Source organism: Rousettus aegyptiacus, unplaced genomic scaffold (assembly GCF_014176215.1).
Source record: "Rousettus aegyptiacus isolate mRouAeg1 unplaced genomic scaffold, mRouAeg1.p scaffold_m13_p_16, whole genome shotgun sequence".
NCBI classification, from domain to species: Eukaryota; Metazoa; Chordata; class Mammalia; order Chiroptera; family Pteropodidae; genus Rousettus; species Rousettus aegyptiacus.
In genome coordinates, this window is record NW_023416291.1 from 2119575 (window position 1) to 2137200 (window position 17626).

Genomic DNA, 17626 nt, shown 5'->3' on the forward strand with positions numbered 1-17626 from the left:
GAGATCGAGCTATCGTGGACTGTGGGCCGAAATATCAAGTTCAATGGAAAAAAGCCAGTCGTATTTACTATAATTCCACATTTGATAAAAACAATGATAATAAATACCGTGTAAGTACAGGAAGGAGGCAGCATTAGAATGTAAACACAATTGTAAAAATAGTTTCATTTGGGGAATGGAATTAGAGTGAAGTTTCAAGTTTCATGTCATGTGTTTTAGTGATGTGGTTTTTCTTTTAATAACAATGTTACTTTAGCATTTAAGAAAAACAATGTGTTTTTAGTGGCGGTGAGGCACTCAGTGCTGTTCAGGATGATGCTCGGTCCAAGAAGCCACGTCCCCTAGCACACTGGGGAACCCCGAGTCCTGTCAGCAGCTGCTCCTGCCCCGTGCACAGCCCAGGGACTTGGGCAGTGGCCGTGCGAGCTTCCCGAATGCCAAGTGCACAGGAAGAGTGTGTGTGGGGACAAAATAACGCAGAGGGGCTAAGAAGAGCGTTGCCAGCAGGGATGCGACATGCCAGCAGGTGCTTAGAGTCAACACGCGTCTAACGAACTCTAAATCCGTGCCCGCAGGTCCATGAGAAGCACAGTCAGAGGGCCGTTCACCCAGGCAGGGAGTGAGAACCACCCCTCCGAGCAGTTCCTTGACCGGTACCCCTGGGCTGCACCCCAGTTAGCCGTGTGATGTTGGGGAAGTTACTCAACCTCACTGATGCTTGGTTTCCTCATCAGTCAAATGAGGAAAATGACAGTATCGACCTAAGGCTGCTGTGTGGCATGAAGACATGATGCCTCGGCGTAAGACGTAACTCTCAGCTCAGGGCCACATGCAACAAAGGCCCAGGAACTACTTGGTATTAAAACAAACAAAAAAAAAGCTGTAACAAAAGAATGCAAATGTGCGCACGTGCAAAACAGAAACAAAACCAGAAACAACTCTCTACACGCTAAAGCACGAAGACATTAAATAAAGGTTTATTGGCACTGTGTTACAGACATTATAGCATATGTAAGCATTGCAGCAAATTCGATATAATAACAAACACCAAGCAAAGCTGTTCTGCTATAGTTTAAGACACCGTTAAAATGGAAAAAAATTCTATGCAGTCAGAGGAACTTGGCGATAACCCGTGAATGATTTCTCTCCCGTGTCTAGCTCTCTCTATTTATCCACATCAGAGATCATTTGTCCAGGCAAAGCTTTGAAAGTGTTTTATTCCTGCCTCCCCCCCCCCCACGCCCCGCCCATTTTTATCAGTTTCCTCTTCACGCGTTGTACTGTGGCGAAATTCTGCCTCACGACTAAGCACTGAACTCACAGCCACGCTGGCGGATCTGGACAGATACGCACACCGGGAGCCACAGGTCCCCGCTCCGCAGTCACTTGGTGACCTCCCCCCGGCACATCCTGTAATTCCCTCATTGTGCAGGGTCCTCGTCTGTTCTATGAGAAAAACGTAACGACTTCATCTGAGCCGTTCTAGTAAATGGCTGTATCTCCCATGCCTGGCACTCTGGGAGTGCACAAAGGTCATTAGGGTCCCTGTTTTCTAAAAAGACTCTTAGAGATCGTCACCCTTCTCATGTCGCGCACGAGAACGCTCAAGTCGCGGGAGTTAAAAATGCACACGCACAAAGCCCTGTTTCTGCACGTTTCCACTGCGGTCCTTCCTCTTATTAGCTCGTTTAACTTCAGCAGAGAAGGGAAAACTCAGTGGAATCAAAGCACATTCTTTCCCTCTTTTTAATCTAGGTAAGTAAGCCACCAGGAGACTTAAAGTAGGAGTGAGTTTTACGAAAGGCAGTAAGCCGTCTAAGAACCGTTGTAAATCCTCAGAGAAATGGAGAACAGAAGTTCTGCTCTTCCCAGACTCCGCAGCAGGACAGGCGCGCTGCGCATGCTTGGCGCCCACAGCGCCCGCGCTGAGCCTCGTACCTGCTCGTTTGGGCTCCACACTGCAGGACCGTCCCCCGCCCGGTCACCGAAGGAGCCGGCTGTGCGCGGTGGGGCCCTGGGCTCGCTCGGCGCTCGGCCCAAGCACAGCCCCCCGCCTGAGTCAACGCACTGGATGAAATGGAAGCGAATGCCGTGCTTGTCCCCCGCTTCAGACATGTGTCACCTTGTCCGCGCCTGCGGCTGACCCACGGGAGTCCCAGGGGAACCCGGGATCGAGTGCACGGTGGAGGCAAGCAGAACTCGGCAACCTGGGATTGAGGTGCTGGCCTCTTTATCGGCGGAAGGACGGCAAGCTTTCTTTGGCAGGAAGGGGGCATCCAACACCACCGTTTAAAAACAGCCGCAGGAGCCTGTGATTTCTTTAAAAACATGTTTTCCAAATGACGTTGTAGCACAAGAAAACTGGATGAATTTTATTTGCTTATTTAAAAAAGGTGTGTGTGCTCGCTCGTCTCTCTCGCTGCCTCTTGTCTGAGCTCAAGCGCTTACTACGCGGAGAAGCTGGAAGCAGTTAGTGCTGCTGCGGCTCCTCGTGGCTGCCGTGCCACGTGGACACCCGACCACCGGAAACGGGCCACATCTGTGACCACGCCGGTGGCTCTCAGCAAACCGCTTCTGTAGCAAACCACGTCTGTCGTTATGACGGGGGAGTGGTTGAGCCACGATCTCATTTTAGCCCCATGGGTCTGCAGCAGGACGCAAATCGGGTCAAACGCACAGGCGCGTGAGACATTTCCGTGGCTCCGGGGGTAACGCACTACTACAAACTGCTAGCTGACGGCGAGTCGTGTGGCTCTTCCCGTCTGTGGGAGACGGAGCCAACGTATCCACCCCATTCAATAGGTCTGAGTTATTTTACAGGAAGGGATGAGACTGGACAGTCAAGCCTCTAACCCCGCTATGTATTAATGTACTTGGTTGTATTTATTATAAATAATTTTTCTCAGAAGCAAAACCCTGTCAGAATTATAATTAAACATAGCCATTTTGGGGGTCTTGTCAAGTACATATCTCTTAAAACAACTGTTTATATTATCCTGTGCCACCGTATTTGCACAAATCAGAAGAATTATACATGAACTAACTATAGACAAGAAATGAATAATTGCTTATTTCCAATTTATAGCAATTTGATTGGATCTTCATTTTGGTGGGTCTTTACACAAGAGAGAGACTGGAAATATTTTTAAATTGCTGCTTAATTCTCACCAGTTTCTGACAATAATAATAACACTGGACTCAGAAACAAAGCAACATACTCATCCCACCACTTAGATGTAAGATGGTTATTTCTTCTAGACTATTTTGTCTGGATCTCATCACCCGCAATGAGAAACCCATCTGTTCTGACGTCTCAGTTTTCTACCTTATTCTCAATTCAAAATAATATTTCAAAATCTGAAGTCATGGGTCACACATCCTGAGAGCCTGATGGGTGTGTCGCTGGCCCGAAGTCTCAAGATTCTACCTTTCTTACAAGTTTCAAGAAAACTTTCCATTTTCCTGAAAGTTCTCCCCTGTAGTATAATGAAGTGTGAGTTAAATTCATTCCTACTTCTGTTTTGTAATGGGTCTTTTACTAGGACTCAATGTCCCTCCCTGAGCTACTCTCCTGCCCCCTAATACCTGTGGGGTGATTGATGCCACCCCGTCTTTAGTCTTTATTAGTATCTGAATAATGACAATATGGTAATGAAACTATGGCTAAAGCCTTGTACTCTTCAGTCTTGGAACCAATTATTTTTCTGTGGCAGCAACCAATAGCTTTCTATTTCTTTTACACTTTGAAAGAATATTTTAAAAACGTATTTGACAGGGGCATAAGGATGGGTGTGAAAAGCCGTTCTAATTAACTTCATCTCTAGACTTTGATCGCTTAGTTTGTTTCTCAGAGGCCGAGAAGGAAGAAAGTAAATGGAGAGAAACGAAGGGACTCTCACCCAGATACGAGATCCACCATTCCCAGGAAACGAGAGTGTCTGCCGGTGGGACGCAATTGTCAGAGGGTGGATGGCGATCTCGGTCAGGTTTCCCAGAGTGAGGCTGCGTGGGGCCAGGGTCCGACCTCCATGAGGCTAAGCCTAGGACGTCTCTCTGCCCTTGGTCTCCCCATCCCCACAGAGGAAAAAACGGGATGATGCTCTGCTTCCCTCCTCGCTCCGTCTGCTCTCCGCGCCCTCCCGGCTCTTCACTTTCCATCTCGGAAACTCCGAAAGAAAGAGAGAGAGAGAGAGAGAGAGAGAGAGAGAGAGAGAGAGAGAGAGAGAGAGAGAAGGAAAGAAGGAAAGAAAAAGACCCAAGTCCCAAACCCTTGTCCATTCTTCTGGCCAAAACTCTCTGAGGAAAACATGATGCATGTGCCCTGATGTGACCCAGGCTGGTGGTCAGTCACAGACAGGACGGCTGGAGTCTGCCCACGGCCACTCTGCGGGGTCCTGGCCGACCGTGCCCCTCTCACGCCAGCTCAGAGAGGGGAGGCAGGGGCCGCAGATGCTCCCGGCCACCTCGTTCTTCCAGGCAGACGCCCATTTCTGTCTAGTTTTGCTTTGCCGCCGGCCAGCGACCGGAGACGCAGAACCGCACCGTGGGTGGGTCGCCGCGGCTTCCCGGACAGAAGCAGTGCTTAAAAGGAAGTCGGCGTGAACGCTGAACGGGGAGCCCAGGACGCTGGGTTCCCGCCGCGACGGGGCCCCGCTTTCCTCACTCACAGAACGAGGCGGGAGACTAGTCAGCGTTGGAACAGATCGTATTGGCTGCCGGTCGGTGAAACTCCTCGAATCCAACACAGAACTGTGTGTGTGTGTGTTTCCGCTGAAGGTGTCTGGACTTCCTAAACCGCTAAGAACCATTCACTCATTTGATTTCGCTCTCTAACGACCGTCAAAGTGATTTATTATCGAAGACACTTCATTTGGCTTTTCGAGATTCCGAAATCACGATTTTTTAAAAATTTATTCTGAATGACAAGAATAAGGAATGCATGCTGTCCTTTCTCGTATTGATTCTTTAAAGCATGTTTAAAAAATTAATCTACACGTTGACCATTATGTAACCAAGAAAATCATCTGCTATAATTTTAATAGATTCTGAATTGTTTTAGATTAAAAAAAAAAATACGGGGCTTATCATGAAAGCAATTGACAATGATTTTATAGCCTCAAGTCTGCATGGGCATGCAAACCTAGATTAGAATACTGTATCTCTAAATTAACCATAAAAAGTTTTACAAGTTTGGAGCTGTCAGCTGTAGGTTACATGCACATTCTTATCAAAGCCTGAAGTAGTCTTTGAGAACAAGTTGCTTTGGAATCATAAAAAGACAGAAACTTTATTTCCTTCTGGATCGTGATCCACATGTGACTTTTTCCCTCTCTAAGAATTGGTGATTTATATTAGGGTAAGGATTTTGGAGTCTGGGCAAATCCACTAATCTGTTTATTTCTCTAGTCTTCACTTCCTTTTCCTACCTGAAAAATGAAGACGGTGAACTTGAATCAAACGTGCTCAGACTCCTCCGTCCTTGGTGATGGCCTGGGGGTCCCCCCAGGGTCTCCGAAGGGCCTGTTCTCAGCGCTGCTTCCCGGAGCTTCACGGGCACGAGGTGGTGTTTCGATAGGAGCTACTTTCTATTCATTTGTTAATTAAGAACACATTTTTCTTTCTGGTCCCCAGTTCACCTGAAACACTCCTAAAATCTGCACCTATGAGCAAATGAGAGAACTTTATTTTTAGTAAGTTTTTCTCTTTCTTTATGATGATAGAAGTTTCACAATGTGTCTTTAATTTCCTTATTGTTTTTCAAAGGCAGAGTTCCCCGGGGCCGTGGCGGCACTCTCGGGTTCATCCAGACCACGCAGAAACCACCAACGCAGCCCGCTGAAAAGTACACGCTCCGTCACGTGGACTTGGCCTAGTTCCCAGGGGTCCCGGACATTCGCAAATCCGAGATGTAAGTCCATCGGCTTCCGAAGCTGCAGTGACTCTGTGTGAATTCAGCACGTGACCGTGTCATAATGTATTGGTGAGTAACGGGGCGGCAGGCTCCCCGTCCAAAGGCACCACGTTGATGATGGAGGACAGACCCTCTCTGGGATGTCTGTCCATGTTACAGCGTCCCTTGGTTGGGTACTGGGCTGTTGGTTGCACACATGTTCTTTGAGAGGATTATTTCGTCTCCTTCCTGCGTGCTACAGATATGATGCGTTCTGATGTGGTGTCTTAACGCTTGATGAGTTGGGTGGTACCTTTTTAAGGAGGATGGTGTCTCCTAAGCTGGGGGGAGCCTTCCCTGGGAACCACACTTCCTGAGCCACAGCTATTCTGTGCCCACAGGGTAAGGTTGGAGCCAGCATGGGGGAGGTGATGCAGAGGCTAAGGGGTGGCCCTGCAGTTCAACTTAGAATCACAGAAAGCTACTAAAGGCCGTGTCTTGTGCTCAAAGCCGCCCTACAATGTCATTTTATCCAAATCTGTCCCCACCTGATCTTATAAGTGGGAAAGGGAGACAATGGCTGGTAACTGATTTTCCTGAAGTCATAGAGTTTAAGTGACTAAGTTCCAGGCTCCTCCGGATCCCGGTCCAGCGTTCCCACGTGTGGAGCCCGCGGAGGACGAAGCTCCCTAACGCGGCCCTTCCGACAGTCTTCGATCCATGGATGCTGTTATTACTGGCCTCAGTCTTATCTTACACTGAAACCACATTTTGAAAATCCATGAAAAATCAAAGTTAAAAGTATCGGACTGTAAATGGTACAAAACAGCAGCTTCTGAAAGTTTGTCTCATTCCTGTTTATGTTCCTAACTGGTGCTCACTAGGTTACTTCAGCTAGAAATTAAAATAATTATTTTGCCACTCTTCAAGCAGATGGAAAATCCCTGTCAATATCCCCCATGGCACTTAACACAGATGTGTATTTTTAAAATAGAGGTGATGCAGTGTAGGTCGTTAAGAGCAATCTATCGGACACTGAGCTCCTTTTCTGTGTCAAATTACAAACTGTGATCATCGTCTCTAATGCTGTAGTAGCTTTAGAGAGATGCAGCGTGCCTTTCCAACTGTCAGAGAAGGGTCGGCGACGGTGCCAAGGTCACAAGCGTAGTGCGGAGGACAGAACGGAACCCGAACACACCGCGGTGGCTGCTTGGGACACGGAGCAGTCCACAGTCTCGTATCTTTAATTTTATATACATGAATATAATGCGTGTCAACTTTGTACATGAGATACATACAGCATTTAAACGCTTTACTCGACAGATAAGAATTTACAATGTAACCGACTAGAGGGGCTGCCCACTTAAGATACTTAGATTAGCTCTGTGCTTTAACAGGGAAGGAATTTAATAGTTTACATTCATAGAAACACCAACATTTAAAACAAGACTTTATAAAATAATTTATATATTTATATTTATATTTATATTTTTTTATGTATATATATATCTCTCCTAGCATCTATAGAGAGGAAATGGTTTGTATTTTGGAGCTGTGTGCAATGAATGGCATAGTTTCAATTCTCAGGTAATAAAATAATTTAGAAGCAGTTCATGCAGTGGTCAGAGTGAGGCTGGCAGGTCCTCCGAGGTGGCCTTTGATGTGGCGGACGCCGGACGCCCAGGCGGCCCGGCTGGGCGCGTCGGAACAGGCGCCCCCAGCAACGACGTCCATAAACACCTGCGGGCATGATATGGCACCCTCCTCCCGCAGTGAGAGTGCGGGTGGCCCCCGGGAGGTGCCGTCCACTGTCCCGGGTCCGGCCCGAGCCGTCTCTCCGGCAGGCGACTAACAGACCTTCCTGGTTTTCACGACCTTACTCTGATACTTCACAGAGTGGCCCCCGTGTCCGATGACGTACACGTCCAGCAGGTAAGCCTTTCCGGGCAGAAGGCCTTTAACTGTCTCCGCGGTGACCGCCTTCTGCGGGTTTTGGCTATGGAAGTACTTGCAGAGCACCTTCTCCGACCTCTTCCTCGACTCGGGCCCCAGGCACTGGCTCTGCTCGCGCCTCCTCCGGCCTTCGTCGTAGGCGTCGTCCACCTCCTTCTTGTAGATGCAGAACTTGTTCCTCTCGTGGGTGCCCAGCCAGGCCACGGTGGCGGAGGAGCAGGTGCGCAGCTTGTCGAAGGCTTTGATCCTGGTGTCCTCGGGCAGCGCGGGGAAGGAGTGCTTGCTGGGCCGCGTGGTCGCCAGGATTCTCAGCAGGGACGCACCTCTCCTCCCCCCCTTCAGCCGGACCAGGTACTTGGCTTTGGGCTTGCCGCGGAGCTGCAGCTGCCGGACGCCTTCCACGGTCTGGGCCAGCACGAGCTTCCCGTCCCTGCGCACCTGGACCTGCACGGCGTCCAGGCACGAGTGCACGAAGAAGGTGACCTTCTGGTGCGCGGCCGCGGGCGCGAAGCGCAGGAGCCGGGCGCCCCTGCGCTTCACGAAGACGGCGGCCGCCCGGCCGTCCTTCAGCTCCGCCGTCTTCTGTCCCGCGTCGTCCCGGGTCCTGGCGAAGGTGCCCACGTACGCCGTGCTCGTGTTGCTCCGGCGGTTGGCCACGAACACGTCGAAGTAGTACTGTGTGCCGGGCTTCAGGTCAGCCACGGTGAAGATGTTCTTGTTGCCGATGCACACCTTCTGCACGTCCGGCCGCGGCCGCGCGCTGGCCAGGCGCCCGGGCCTCGGCGGCGGCGGCGGCGGCCTGGACAGGGCGCTGCGGCCCGCGCGGGGGGCGGGGAACCCGAAGTGCGTGAAGTCGAAGGGGCTGAAGTCCAGCCCCGGCTTGGGCGCCGCCATGAACGCGTCTCCCACGCCCAGCTTGGCCTCCGCGGCGCACAGGCTCTTGAAGTTGTGCTCGCGGTTGATGACCACACAGTACTGGGTGGGCTGCCTCAGAACCGAGGCCGTGGGGCTGGGCTTCCAGGCCAGGGTCACCGTGGTGCGGCCCAGCGACGTGACGTCCACCCTCGGGTCGTAGGGCAGCTCGGGGTAGGGCTGGTCGGACTCGGGCGTGGTGGTGGCGTACACTTTGAAGTGCGTGTCCTTCTCGGTGGACAGCAGCTCCAGGTGGTACAGGCCCGAGGGAGAGCCGGGGGACGCGAAGGACTCCACATCGTTGCCTCGGTAGGAGAACAGCGCGGCGCCGGCCCCGGGGGTCACCTGCTGCCGCCTCTGCTGCTCCAGCGGCTCGGGCTCACCTGGAAGACACAGAGGCACAGGCCGCGCTCAGGGCCGGGGCCGCTGCTGCCGGCCCTCCGCCCTGCGCCTCAGACCGTCTCGGCTTTTCTCCTTCGTAAAAGCAATGCGTGTTCCCAGCAGGGAGCTGAGAAATAGAAATGAACAACCGTAAAAAAAAAAAGCACCAGAAAGCGTCACTCGCTCCCGGTCCAGAATCGGCCCTGTGGCGCCATCTGGTTCATTTCCGCCCACTCTTTTCTTTGACGTATTTTCCTGCGATCGACAACACTTGTTCTCGCCCTCTGTGACCCCACAGCAGGCACCATCAGGGGCGCATGCTCCGAGACAAACCTTCACTTCTGCATTCTGCTTCTCTCACCCAAGGTTACAGTGTTAAAACGACGCGGTTAATTTTCGGCCGTTCTAAAGAATGCTGTTATATATGTGTAAGGTTTCTCCGCTGTTAAATGAGGTCTCCAGATTGGATTCCAAGCTGTGGGATTTTTAGGTCAAAGACCGCAAAATCGTTTAGAGGTTAACCCATCCTGTCCACCTGCTTCCCGAAAAGATGCTCTCGGTCACACTTTGACGGCCAGCCAGCCCCCTCCCCTCCCTCTGCTCAGTGGGACTAGATGGCCTCCGCGAAATGCAGAGGGAAGAGCACCGGCAAGAGGACCTCGTCCTCAGTGTGCCCAGGAGTAATGCCGGGAAAATATTGACAAACGAATTCTTTCCCCCATCGGTCACTGCGAACGCCAGCTACGGCCCAGAAAGCCGCGTGCGGGTCGGGTCGGGGGGACTGGGGGGCGAGGACCGACCCTCCTCCAGCTCACCCTGCAGGCGGAGAGTGAGTTAAGTAGAGTTTTGCGCCCCTGACCCGTGAGATGAACGCGACCACCCCACGGCTGTTCACTTTCCCAGCTCAGTCTCGTCACTCCGCATGCGCACTAATGACCACGGCCCCTCGGCCCCTCGTGGCTGCGAGCATCCTGCGAGCTAGGGCGCCTGCACCTCGGCATCGCCCCCGGCCGCCCTGCAGCCGCTCCTCGGGTCCCCACGCCCTGCGCTTGGCCCTCCATCGCCTGCAGCCGCCCGCACCGTCCTTGTCCTGGCCGCGCGGCTGGCCATGCTGAGCGCCCTCCTGCTCCTCAGCCCGTGTCCGGCCCTGACGCCCAAGGCTTCGGAGGTCCTCAGCCTCGGCCGCACGCGCTGGGGGGCCTTTCTCAGCGCCCGCGCGCGGCCACGCCCCAGGGCGAGCAGATCGGAGCCCAGGGGAGCATCCAGGCGTCTGCTGCGTTTAAAGGGCCCGGGGCAGGTGTCAGCATCGGGCAGGACAGCGGACCAGCAGCAGAGAGGCGCGTCCAAGCGTGGGTCCTGTTTCCCAGCGCTCCGGCCCTCACACCTGTCTCTTAACCTTATTTCACCAAGACCTCTGCCATGTGAGGCCCCCCCAGCACCCCCACCCCCGCCATGCCCCTCGTCTCGCAAAATCTCCAGCTGCGCTGCGCATCCTGCTGCTCCTCCTTCCTACGGGGGGCTGTGTGTGTCGTAGGCTTCCCGCCGCTTACCTGAGCCCTCCCCGCTCGCCGCCTCCGGCAGCTCCTGCAGGCTCAGCGTCCACTCCAGGGGCGCGTCGCAGGGGGTCACCGTCACTGACAGCGGGGTGTTGTCCTCCTCCACCACGAAGAAGTACCTGCGGGAAGCGGACGCACTCAGGGGTGATCGCCATGCGAGGAATACTTCTGGAAAGGAGAGGCCCCCGTGTGTCTGCCCCGCGGAAAGACGCATGTCTCTGCCACTCAAAGGAGCTGCCGAAATAAACGACCTAGCGATTCTAAAGCAATTTAAGAAAAATCGAAGCGTTCCGCCTCGAAAGACTTTAATGAAAATAAAAATATGACTTAACCATTACAACGCTACATATTCTTACTCTGAACGACTTAGACGATTTCATTTAATTGTCTTTCGAAGTCTGTGATCTCGCAGGCGAGGAATCAGGGTCGTCAGTGGCAGCCGGGCCAGAGCCGCGTCCGCTCCCCCGCACCCCCGAGGAGCAGGCAGGTGTGGCCCTCGCGGACGGGGCCTCCTGGGCTTCTTTCTCTCTGTCCTCTCCGCAGTGGGCAGACGCCGCCTCCTCCCAGCCGCCGCCCCCCACGGCCTTCCACCTGCCCGGTGGGTCTTCTTCTCCGTGGTTCCTGGTCACCTCTGCCAGCCCCGCCTCAGCAAGGGCTGGACCAGGGGCTGGTGCCCGCACGCGCTCACACCTGTGGCGAGCTCTCGCCGCCTGGATGCTAACGACTCCCGAATCTAAATCGTCAGCCTGAACTCAAAACTTTCAAGAGACAAAATGATGCACGAAGCAAAAGGTGTCTGGCAAGAATTCAGCTGATACGCAAGACAGACGTGGAGAATTCGGGCTGCCGCCTGCGCCCCTCCCCGTTTTCACGGACTGACCCTCCGTAAGCAGTAGGACGGCCACCTCCTCCGACGTGATCACCCTTGCATTCCGTGCCTTTCCTCATAATCCTCACGAGAAGGTTCGTAATTATTTTATATTTCACTGGTGAGTCAGGTCCTCATCGACAACATTCATTCCAACAAACAATTTTACGTGGGCCGCACAGAAACGGTGCCCAAAGTGGAGGTCACGCCAACCAAGATAAGAAAACTGATCCCCACTGTCACTCACTGACCAGTGGGCTGATACGCTAGGCCACAGAGAGGCAGGGCAGAGAGAGCCACCCTCCTGGGTTCCTGTTGGTCAAAACCAAAGTGACTAGAGAAAGCTAAGCTATTGGTCTGATGCACCCCAATCTTAGGAAAATGGATCATTGATGAGGTGACACAGTTTGAGCCTTTGGAATGTCAATGTCTTCCAGGTCAAGAAAGAGAAATTGTTGTGAAATAGGAAAGAGAGGGGTTTGGGCACTGCAAAGTAAGTAACTTTATACACAATTAGTTTGTATGCTACATAGATATCATATACACGTCTACTTATTTGTAGGATACATGTAATCTAAAGGTCAAAGCGTTTAGAAGCATTACGTGAGCCCAGTTTGTTGACGTTGGCGTGAAGATAAATGAACAGGGTCCGTTTCTAATCACTGGTTTGATTTCCTCAGAATCCGATCACATGGATCAAGGAAATAACCCTTATACGATGTAATGCGAACTCTTCACATGTGTTCAATTAATATTTTAGTCCTAGAGAGTCTTTCTTAGACATTTCCCACTGTCATGAAGAAAAGAATCATTCCAAAATGATAGACAGGCAAACATCACCCTCTCCACCCTAAAGACAGTTACCACCAGCCAGAATGACAGAGCCACTAGTTAGCCACTACCATTTTTCCTACTTAGAGAAAACAGGCAATGCTACTCAGAGGTCCACTGAAAATTATCTACACCCAGTGTAAAAGGTGACCTGCTTGTCCTGAGGTGTCCTTTACATGCTCATAGATAAAGGCAGGGGTGTAGGGAGGTACCTTTTCGGTGTATCTCTGAAGAGGTAACTGCTAATTTCAGCTCCATCTGGAATCACCGCCGAGTCGTGGAAAAATGCCTTGTTCCGGATCTGCATCTGGAAGAGTTCCTCATCTCGGGTGGGGAACTTCTGGGTCCTGGAGCTCAGCGGGAGCAGCAGCCACAGCAGACAGCACTGGAGAGACACCATCCTGGGTGACAAACAAGGGGTCACGTCAGTCCCGCAGGCAGACGCCTGGCCGAGCCGCGAGAATTCTACGAGGTCAGTGCTTTCACGTGTGGCAGAAAGTGAGAGCTGGCTCACGTATGTGGAACCCACACACACAATCCCGAAAACACCTTTGCTGGGTTTGACCCATTTTTTTTAAAAAAAGGATTTCACGAAGTTGATAATGAATTCATTAGAATTTCAGATATTAAAAAGGTCCAGGAGCGAAAAGGACTCCTCGGGTATTAACCTCCCAGGTGTTCAGAGAGCGGATCCCCACTTCGCCATGGCAGGGTCATCGGCGCAGATACCTGTACACAAACATCTCAAAGCCTGAGCCGCAACGTAGGTCAGAGACCCGCCGAGAGCCGGAACGCGACCGCGGCGCAATTACTTCTACTCTTCCTCGAGATCTGACTAAGCGTTCTGCGTGGACAGTAGCCGTCTCATTCCCCAGATCGGATTTTCAAACATCAGAGACTTGTGTGGAGAGATGATCGAGTTCGACTTTCTCACAGGTCAAGCAACTCGTCCAACCTCACAGGGTGAGTCGCTCGCCGATGCCGATCGGTATTACAGAGCGCCAGGCTCTTCGCGACATTTGGGCAGAAGCCTCCCCTGTCTTGGAGCCTCACTCTCAGAGCAGGTGAAACCAGAGGATGGTCACCGCATGCTTACGTCACTTGTCATTGTCTTAACCTCCAGCAGAGGGCTGGCCCCGAGCTACCTTTGGGCACTCGCCACAGACGTTCAACAAAGATCCTACAAGTCATTATGGACCGGTGTCCGCTGCCCATTGCCACAGGGAGGACAGCGTCTTCTATGTGTCTCTGGCTCCCTAACAGGAGGCCTCAGGTACACAAGGTCTTTTCAAGGTCAAGTACTAGTGAAAGCCCTGCTTCCGTTGAGGATTTGGTGCCTTTTTTCTCACAGGAAGAACCATGTCAGAAATAGTTTTGCCTTATCTCTGACAACACACATCAGGGAATTAAAGCATTTAGGGAAGTATAGTGTGTTCACATTTAAGTGCTTCAAGTAGCGAGAGTCCAATGCCAATATTTACGATAACCGAAAGTGAAGACCAGTTTTATTTCCAAGTCATTCCTAGCTCTGAGGCCACGTCTAATTAAACCATCTTTTGACTAATTTTATGTTTCTTCGAGTGCTATCAAAAATACTTTGGCAGGGAGTAAGCTTTTTTCATGAAGTTCGAGAAGCAGTTTATTCAGTCAGCTTGCTCAAAAAGTTCACCGAACTTCTTCCTTCCAGTATTTTTGGCTACACGTTCTGCAGTTTTCCAAGTAAAACACCTGCTCTGAGAGTTCCTACGTGTAAAACACAGTGCTAAGTTCACTAACTGCATTATTGCATTTAGGCCTCGCAGTAACCTTGGGAAGTAGGTACAAGAATAAGCCTTTTACATAAACAGAGAAATACCATAAATCCAGCTGGAACTGACCACAGAGCCCAAACGTGAATCCACTGTAATCTCTCCAAGAAAGCCACAACCGTTTCTCACCAAAGGCTTATTCCCCGTCTTCTCTCTCGGCCATGTTGTAAGCGAATGGGACTGGGAGCCAAGCCACGTGGCTTTTCCCTTTCAGCTCCTAACTGGGTGTGTGATCTCAGGCGAGTCATTGGACGACTCCCTCCCTCAATTTCCTGAAGGGTCCGGAGAGATGACCGCTGGACTCTGAAAACTAACGAAGATTCTGAGTCTAACACTGATCTACTCTTTCCGGCTACTTAACAGTTTAGGGATCAGAGCAGGTCTCCTTACGTGTCCTTCAGCAAGCCGTCCCTCGGCCGCCCAAGTGATCATCAGGGAGAGAGCCATGAGAAGCCGGGCTTCAGGTGGGACCTCACGCAAGTTAGCACCAGCAGACAAGGGTCATATCTACAAAAGATGGCTGGCTGGATCGAATTCAAAACTCGGCGAGCGCCCCGAAACAAACGGGGGCGTACCTGGTGGACTAAACCAATGGGACCCCCATGCGCAGCCCTGTTCGAGATGACCCTTTCAAGGATGTCTGTGCAGTGAACAGCCTCAGGAGACAAAGGCTGTGGAGCAGAGAGCAGGCGTGATCGCTACCCATCACAAAGAGGTCTGAGTTCCCATGCTCAGGGCTTCTCCCCTGCAATAAACCCCACTACCCGGGGCCGGTGTCCTCTGGTCCTCTCCGGGGCTAGCGGGAGGAAATGCTGATACTGTGGATTCTGCCATTGCTCTGAGAAAGCAAAGTCCTTTATCTCTGACCAGGAATCTCATGCCGTGTAGCAGCCAGAAAACGGCAGGCTAACTTGATAGCTCCCAGGTAGGTCAAAATCTCAAACACTTCACAGTTCTGGACACCGAGCAAGCGTTACTTACTAAATCATCTTATTGGCTTATCTCCTTTACTGGCTCGGGTAGACATTTCTATTTAAATTTCCATTTTCATTTAGATTAGGGAATAGACTCAGCTTTATCTTTTGCTGTCTTTATTAAAATCAGATTTCCCCAGCTAAAATACTATCAAGTCGCATCTTTTCTTCTGAAGCAATTTTAACCATTTTAATTGCTGTATCAACTCTGGGCAGAACATACTTTTCAGAGGTTTAAAATTAGTATAATACCTTTATTTCTTCTTTCTTTTAATTGTATTTATAGAAGAAAATGGATGCTAGCTGAACCTATTGTGGTAATCATTTCACAATATATGTAAGTCAAACAATCATGCTGTATGCCTTAAATATATAAAATGATATATGATGATTACTTTTCAATAAAACTGGAAGAAAATTTGTATAATTGCAATACACAGGCCTTTATATTCTGTAGGATGATAGTTTCCAAAATGTTATTGAATACCATTTGTTTATTGTTGGGGGAAACTGCAGTCAGTTATTAGAGAAAGTAAATCATTTATTCAGTTTGATCAGGTTCCAGGCAGAATTTTTTAAAGCAAATGTATTTTTTAAATGCATTGAATATAGCTAATCAAAAAACTATTATGCAGATATATGGTGCATATTTTAAAACTTACATTCAATGATGCAAATTTAAAGCTTTATTTAGACACTTCTTAAAGAATGGTTTTAAGATTTTATAATTTTTTTTCTCTACCAATAAAACATTCTGTCTCAGACATTCAGCTTAATAATTAGTCCCTTAAATAACTGAAAAGACATTCTTCTTAAGAATGAGCCTTGAGTAAGGCAGCCTGCAGAATAGCCTTTGCTTCCAAGGTCACAGGAGTGTCCTCTAACGGCATACCTTGCCCTCTCATTTCTTTTTGTTACTTCTAGGTATCCAGAGCTTACCTAGTCTTAAAGTTAATTAAATATCATTTCTCAGAACTTCTCTTTCAGCATTCTTTCTTTTGTCCCGGGCATCTGGTTCATAATCTGCGAAAGGTATCTGTAGAGCAAGAAATCTTGTCGTCTTTCTAAGATTAGGGTTTAGTTCCCACAGAAGAGTTGCTAGGATGATTGCAAACATTTCGTTTCACTCGGCAGATCAGTCAGCTGCACAGTCACCCACAGCCTGGAAAACTAGGCGACATCCTTTTACGAGAGGTTGACTCTGACTGTTTTGACCGCAAAGCCCTGGTGGGACAAGCGTGCAGGTGCTAACCTAGAACTCGGGTGTTGTCCACGTGGTCAGAGGCCTTCTTCAGAGTCAGCGTACCCCTTCGATGCTGCCACGAGGGAGTAAGGAAGGGAAAATGGCCTAATAATGTGATACGCCTCACTCTTCCTATAGATGATCGATAGCCCAGGTTATTGGTCATGTCAGTTTTATCCTTTGGAGAAATTGTTTTTGAAATACAATTGTCCAAAGATTAGCCATGTGCTCTCTACTTACAAAGAGAGAGAGAGAGAGAGAGAGAGAGAGAGAGATATTTGGGCACTGAAAGTGAAATAACTTTAAATATAATTAAATATAATTAGTGGATATGATACATACACACACACTTAAGGCCACACTAGGAGCGTTAATGCGTCCAATTAGTTGAATTTAGAGTAAAGAAAGGTAAACATTTGTTTGTATACGTGCTGCCCCGTCTGGCGAGCAGATCAGCTCAGGAGTGGAGAGTACGAACCGTTTTAGGGCTTCAGGGTTGCTTTATGCATGCTGCAGGGCCGTGTGAGGGAACGCTTCTCCTGCTCGCTTCGCCCCCTCCGCTGGGCTCTCCCCCCACCGCCTGCCCAGGGGAAGGCGGAGGTGCGGAACCCGCAGGGGTCACAGAGGAATGCCAGTGGAGGGACGGCTTTTATTGCTCCATGAGGGGTAGGGAGCAGAGCAGCTGATGGACAGCTGAAGATGTACAAACCACCCTGAGCCTTGCAGCATTAACTTGAAGTTTTTATTCGATGGAGCCATCAGTGTAGCTAAAATAAATAGTCACACTGGCCTGGCTTATCTTTCTTCCACAAACCAGTGGAAATATTTGAGAATTGTAAAGTGGTCTCACCATAGGCGAGAAAGAATTAAAGCGCTTGAATAAGCTATCAGTGTATCCGCTAGCCCCGGGCACCACAAAGAAACTCGCCGTGCCCAAAAGCAAGCAAAACTTGCCCCGGGGTGTCTGCAGCAACCCAGCTACTGTCATTTCATGAAATTTATCTTCAGTCACACGAGACCAGCTAGTCGGTTACCATCTCAGTTAGCCCACTGGTTCACTTAGAATAAAAATGTACTATTTGAAATGCTGCGAACATTGAGAATGGGTCAGTCAATCTGGTTTACTTTTTACTTCTTTAAAGAAGATATTCAATGGATTTGACCACAAATTCTAAGTGAGCATCTTAAGAGCAGGGAAGCATCTCAACCA

At 50.2% G+C, this 17626-nt stretch overlaps 1 protein-coding gene across 2 annotated transcripts in view; it reads right to left on the bottom strand.

Moving 5' to 3' along the window:
• Positions 1–877: 877 nt before the first annotated feature.
• NDNF (neuron derived neurotrophic factor) overlaps positions 878–17626 on the bottom strand; it is a 31254-nt gene continuing 14505 nt past the window's right edge. For both annotated transcript variants that reach the window (XM_016144805.2, XM_036233442.1), the window contains exons 2-4: positions 12604–12792; positions 10687–10811; positions 878–9138 (exon numbers count right to left, since the gene is read on the bottom strand). In XM_016144805.2, the coding sequence (XP_016000291.2) occupies positions 7739–9138; positions 10687–10811; positions 12604–12791 (1713 nt within the window). In that variant the 5' untranslated portion in view covers position 12792 and the 3' untranslated portion in view covers positions 878–7738. The remainder of the gene's footprint in view (positions 9139–10686; positions 10812–12603; positions 12793–17626) is intronic.